Here is a 6,652-nt window from a genome sequence, read left to right on the forward strand (position 1 = left end):
AAAATGATGAGCACTTTATACGACCAGCAATCCACTTTGAGATCAGACAGAAGAGCCAGACGGAGATCATCTACTAACACGTCATGATAGACCGACCCACGGGACTTGACTATCTTATTCCAGAAACACAACGCAAGGCGTAACCAAAAGTACTGCAAAGGCAACTGAGACAGCTCCCTGTACAACAGCTTGTAAGGTACCTGCTTGAGCCCAGCACAACGTAAACAGAAGTCACGCTGGACCTGGACCATACCATCTTCCAAAGCCAAATCAAAATATGACTTACCAGCGGGTAAAACACCTTTACCTAGCCGCAGGACGGAGACAATCCTATCAGGACCCCAGACCTCAGCACCATAACAGAGAACCGAACGGACCTGGGTGTCGAACGCTTGAAGCCGAACGCGCGCTGCTCCTGCATCATAGGGTTCGCCATTTCTCTCTCGAAATTCACACCAATAAAATCAGGTCCCCTAACTTGCGCTCCATACGAAAACATCGGCACAGCTTAGGGGTACTAATTTTCTTATCTCGACACAGGGCACTGAGGCCAAACGTGACCCGTTTCCCTGCTGCTAGTGACTGTTTGGTGCAGGCTGAGAACTGCGTGCCTGGGCCGTAATGTAGCCCGAGATATCGTGCCGTCTCGTTACCAGCCAGCACCCTCAAACATGCCCCACATAACCGGTACTCGGCTTCCATAAGGCGCTTCTGTTCCCGTGCTGTGCCCCAAAAAATGAGGACCTCACACTTGGCTGCTTCGTGGCCATTACCGTCGCCTTGCAATAGGCCTCGAGGAGTCCGAGTAAGCATTGGGCTCTCTCGTGGCCAGTTGCAACTAATGACACATCATCGACAAAAAAAACAAGTTGGTGAGCTCACCGCCCGCCAGGCTTACACCCTGCTCACGGGGGATGTTCCATCGGTCAGGAAGGCGCACACGGCTGTCGGTATCGTGGGCCTCGATGTAATGAGCGAACACCTCAATGAATAGTCCGAAAAGGGTGACACTAAGGGGGCACCCTTGCTTTATGCCCCGCCCCACGGAGAATTCAGGCCCCAACTGACTACCCAGCTTGACCCGAACCTTCCACGTCTGCGTAGCTGGTCTTCCGTGGATTGAGGATACGATCGTGTAGCACGTACGACTCAAGGAGCCGCCAGAGCATCTCATGGTCGACCGAATCAAACGCCTTACTGAAGTCAATTTGCATGATGATAAGCGGCTTAGCTCCGGCCGCCGTGTGCTTAGAAATGAGATGCCGTAGCGTAAATAGGTGGTGCTCGGTGCCGAAACCATGCCTACAACCCGCCTGGCTAGCGGCACGAAGCCCATGGTCTTCACAAAATTTGGTGAGCCGCCTCCCAACAAGGTTGGCGTAGAGCTTGCACAACGGACCCCCACCGTAATACCCCGATAATTATCGCAACAGGATGCGTCCCCTTTCTTAAGATCAGGGAAAAGGGTGCTGGCCGTGAATCCTCGTGGGTACTCACCCCCATAAATACGGTTGTACAATGCCGTCAAGTACGATGCCAAAGCGAACACGGGCCGCTGCCCTTCACTCTCCCTGATTGCGTACTTATAATACTCCGTCGGGACCCCCTCCAGGCCCGCGGATTTATCATTACGCATGGCGCTGAGGCCAGTAATAATTTCAGTTTCCATGAAATCAGTGTTAAGCCACGCCGACCACCTCCGACGATGCTCTACTCGATCCACAAAGCTAATGATGGAAGACAAGCACAGACGGACTCACATGCGAGGCGTTCCTCAGGCAGAGGCCTGAGCGCCGCGTTGAAGGCTCCCTTTCCCACCATCACATGGCAGTGTGCTGCGCCAGGGCCGTTGAGGTTCTGATGGAATATCCAGACGGAGCGAGGCGCCGTTCCACGGGTGGACTTGCTTTCTCATTTGTCAGTAAACTAGCTTTTCGCGGCTCGGGCCTGTCAGTTGCGTGCCGTACTGCCTTGCAAAGGCTATACGATGGCATCGGCGTCATGGGCCGTTGCCGCCCTCCAGCATCAATCAGTCTGTTCAGTACGAGCCATGGGGGTCGGCAGCGCGTCGGTTCTTTTGGGGACGCGGTGGCCCGTGCCCTGCTCGGGTTCATCATTTTGGGACGACATCAAGCGCTGGGTCGTCTCAGGTATCGACTTGCGTGAGGAAAGGATTTCACGGTCCGTCGGGGACACGATGGTTTTCACCGGCGCAGCCGGCAGCAGTCCCGGTATTGACTTCGGTGTGTGCAACGAAGGCGTGCAGCCGGCCGACGATCAACATGCGCATCGCTTGATTCGAGCTTAAGGATGTGCCGCCGGGGCACTGCAGTGTGCAGTCATGGGCTACACAGCTGTCAGGGAGGGGAGCGTGCCCGTATGCGGCGAAACATGAGAGCGGGTATGAGAGCGCTGTGCCAGGGAGAGAGACTTGAGGAAAGGTATCCAGCACCAGAGCGATCTTCTCAACACGCAGCCAGGTTGCAGAGAGTCCCAATCAGCACTGTGTGACGTATTAATGTCGTATTATAAATGTCAAAGCAAGGGGGCGGAGGGAGGCGGCCAAGGGCTTTGTGGCAGTATACGGCCGGTCGCTCCGCTGGGAATGTAATAAAAAAGGTTCTTTGGAAATAATTGAGGCGCTGCAGTGGGACAACTGCACCTGGGCAGCAATGGTGGTCGTCTCAGGTTGGATCTGGGTTGGCTTCGTTACTACGTTTGGCGGGCCCATTCCCGCTAGGTTGTGGGGCATCCCACATAGTGCGTAAAGACGTCTTTTGCAGCCGAGAGGGAAAATCATTAGCAAGCAGTGGGGAACCAACTTCCGGCGTCTTGAAAGGAGCAAGCCCGTCAAGTTAACGTTCGTCGTGCGTATTCCTTGGAGGCGAAGCGCCCCTTCAGACGGGCTTTCTAATATGACCGTTCCGCCCATCCCAAATCTTTCCCCTTTTATATGCGCATGCAGCTTGGCACCTGTTTATGAGTGCGCTGTTGCTGCACCCGGGGTTGGTCCGTAGGGGACCCATTTCTGGGGCCCGGAGCGTCATGGGACGCCGTGAGCAACCCGGAGCATTTAAACGCCTTTCCGCTGATGGCACGCTCCGGGTACCTGTTGGATTTTCCTGGGTTTGATGGGATGGATTCTTCATCTATGTCTTGTGAGTGATCTGATGAGGGACGCCATAGTCGTGACATACTTGATTAATTGAGGTGTCGGTCGCAAGACATAAGGGTCAGCGATCGTCACTTTCAGCACGGCAGGTATGGGTCGCCGTTTGTAAAGCTTACGTGCTCTCGACACACTATTTAAAATGCGACGATACTGAATTTCAAATTCACGCGTTACCATGCCATTCAGTGCCAGCGACCAGTTGCGGGTGCAGAGAGCTTTCGGGCCAGAACAACATAAAGTAGTCAAACTGAGTTACATACATATGCTATGCATCGCCCTCAATAGCTGTCTTACCCTAGCGCTAGGCGGATGTTCAAAAAGTGATACCGATAACCGTTGTCGGCGTTACGGTATCTAAATCTTCTAATTGTCCCCACTCCCCAGCTCAGCTCTAGAGGAGGCAGTCCAGGACCGCCTTCTATATTCTTGGCGTTGCCGATATTCCTAGATAGCACGTAAGAAGCCGGGGCTGGTAGATAGAGGTCGAAGCGCAAGGCGTTGTCAGTCATTGAGATTAAGGACAGCAATGAAAACGTAGCTGAAGTTAGGCATAGCTTTCCTGGAGTGTAATCGGATTACTGATGCTCCAGAACAAGGTCTCGGAGCCCCAAGCATCAGGAACAAATCCAGTAGGAGATTCGTAAGTCTGGTAAACATGTGAAAACGAAAACGCACTGCTTCTGAAGCAATAAAGTTCTTTGTTAAACAGCGCCTCCAAGCCCTCTTCGTGTCCACGTCCGCACTCCTTTTTCCACTTGACGTTTAGGATGGGCCGACCGTTCTACGAGTGGCTCGAGGGTCGCTGCTATGCGTGCAAGATGTGCCATTGCAACCTGGCTGCTGCTTCAGAGCTTGTTTCAAGGTTCGAACGCTTGGAAACCCTAGGTACCCAGCGTCGTGGAACGCTTCGAGTGCCACCATCCGGTCCAATTTCCTATCTTGCAACAATTACTTGCAAAGAAAATGGTATAAAAGAAAGTTTGTGCGCGTAAGAAAGGCGCAGCACAGGGAATGTCGCTTGGCCAAAAGCACGCTCTACTTTTTGCCGATGTTGTGGTGCAGTCCACAGTAGTCACAAGATGAGGTCCTCATCGGAAATTGAGTCCTCGCGTGATATACGCAAGAGTTACTTGTCCGGCGCTGTCCGGCGCTGCTCATGCGGTGACGCGGCCGTTTGGGCAGCGGCTCCCATGGGCCCTAGCTCTTTGCTCTGGTGCCTCTTGCTCTCCGTGCTTGAACTCTTACTGCGTCCTTTCTCAGGCAATTTCACAGCAAGCACGGCCGCGCCTACTTGTTCAACACTGCCGTCAATCTGACCACCGGTACTAAGGAGGAGCGAATGATGACCACTGGACTTCATGTCGTATGCGATGTGTACTGCTCAAAATGCATGTGGCCTCTGGGATGGCGATACGTAAGTTCGACTTGTGCCGTACATGCCTTGGCGACGTACACTTTTAACTCCCATCCACGTATACACACGTAACCGCAAATGATGTTACATTTTATCATGGTTATAATGCTGAGAGTGAAACTGCCATTTAAGATTTTATTTAAATTTGGATTGCCAAGAACAGCTCTAATAATACCGTTGCTTGTATACGGCCTGCCGTACAGGAGCTTGCATATGAGGAGTCGCAAAAGTACAAGGAAGGTGAGCTCAGCTCTTAGGGGGTGCGCCGGGTCGTCTAGCTCCCCCTAAAGTGGACTTTATCCTCAATGCCAGCAGCATCCCTTACCTTGCCCATGGCGGAGTTTCCGCACGGGTTTTTCGAAATTTGCGAGAAACCAAGCTTTTCAGCAGTATGCGATGGACGCATGTCCTTGGTTCCGGAGCTCGGTGGCTCCTGTTTGGTTACGGCAGATGTGTCTCTGCGTAAGTTTGTACTTCTTGGAGGTTATCGTAGCGCTACGGGCGCTCGCCCAGCTGGCAGCAGCAGCAGCCCGGACCCGTATGCTAGATAAAAAACCGTTTTCGAGGCTGTTTTAGCAACCGTTTGTTGCTGTTGTTAATTGTCGGTGCGCCCTTCTCCTCCACCCTCCCTGGATTTTGTTGATCATCGGCCCAACGGCGCTGTATAGCGTGTTAACGAGATTCTTCGCAATAAACTCCTTTGTTCAATTGTTTTCAAATTTATATTTGCTTGAGATTAGCCGGAAGGAAAACTCCTTTTAGAAATCTTGTTTGCAGATCCACAGGCTGCTTTAACCAGCACCGAAGGATTTTAACCGAGCAAACATGGAACCGCGTTTTCGGTCTCGCTAAGCGACTGTTGTAAGAAGGGTTCTGCTCCCTTTGGGCATCTCCCCGAGTACTGCCCCTGGTGTTACAGCTGTCCTACTGCCTTGCTGGCTGCCGTACATGCAGGCAAAGTTATTCTCGAGCGCGCGTGTGTCATTCACCTAAACCCTTCCGAGGACGGCGAGGACTCCTACGACGACGGCTTCGAGACGGGCAGCGACGACTACTGACCCAGTAACCGACAACTACTCCCGCACATTAACAGACAACTGCCCAACATGCAGTCGGTTGGCAAAGTAAATTGTACGACATATATATGCAACTAGATCGTCCAGTGCGTTGGCCGTCTATATTTGTTTTCTTGCCGTTGCCGTGGCCCTTTGCGAGAGCGCTACTGCCCCATCCCTGTCTACTTTCTATACGGCGACGATCGGTTTCCTGTTTCCCTGGTACGGCGGCTCCGAAACCATCGTGGCTCAGGGGAGTAGTAGTCCTGGACCTCCCGCCACGATAACGAGAAATGTCTTTTTTAGGTGGTGGTGGAGCAACGGCAATGGCGGCAATGGACGGAATTACACATGCACGCAGCAAGGCATTAGGTTTGTGCCGACATGGCTCGGTGGCAAAGTCCTGTATGCGTTAGTTTAGCAGTGTTTGGTAGCGCCTGCGGTGTAGCGATTGGATCGACGGAACTGCAACCCTGGGGGCCAAGGCCAGGGCGGCCGTATGCAGTCTGGCCCTGTCTCAGCTGTTTGATTGACTGGGTCTGCAAGCTGCGGCTAGCTGCGCTTACTTCCTAAAGCAAGTACTCCTTTTAGGAACTTATTGCAGGTCCATTTGTATTATTATTATTTATGCTACGACAGTGTTTGTTGGTAGTTAGTGTTCGTTGGTGCATGCATCGACACGTGAATAACCAAGGCCATTTCAATGTACATTAGCATTCTGGGGCGGTGTCGCGGAGACGGGCAATTACGGTTACCGCTGTTGTTCTCCAAAACTTTCTGAAGTTCATCAGGATCAGAGGGACGCGCATGGACTCGGCCTGCTGGTGGCGCTGCATGTAGATGTCCCACCTGACGTATGCGTGACGATGGCAACTGGTCAGCTGGTGTAGTAATTGGAGTAATTGGAGAGAGAGAGAGATAAATGTTGACAGAAGCAGCAACGCTCTTGCTGCTGTTTGTCAAGTTGCTGATTTATATGGGTGGAGTTCATCAGTAGGAGGGAGGGCATGC

At 52.5% G+C, this 6,652-nt stretch overlaps 1 protein-coding gene across 1 annotated transcript; it reads left to right on the top strand.

The window, feature by feature from the left end:
- The first annotated feature begins 3,833 nt into the window (after positions 1-3,833).
- Positions 3,834-5,882, top strand: VOLCADRAFT_77361 (uncharacterized protein). Its single transcript, XM_002956907.1, has 4 exons — positions 3,834-4,034; positions 4,433-4,586; positions 4,790-4,826; positions 5,541-5,882. The coding sequence occupies exons 1-4, from the start codon at positions 3,940-3,942 to the stop codon at positions 5,642-5,644; spliced, it is 390 nt and encodes a 129-aa protein (XP_002956953.1). The 5' UTR covers positions 3,834-3,939; the 3' UTR covers positions 5,645-5,882.
- The last annotated feature ends 770 nt before the right edge of the window (positions 5,883-6,652 follow it).

Source organism: Volvox carteri (assembly GCF_000143455.1).
Source record: "Volvox carteri f. nagariensis unplaced genomic scaffold VOLCAscaffold_67, whole genome shotgun sequence".
In the NCBI taxonomy this organism is placed as follows: Eukaryota; Viridiplantae; Chlorophyta; class Chlorophyceae; order Chlamydomonadales; family Volvocaceae; genus Volvox; species Volvox carteri.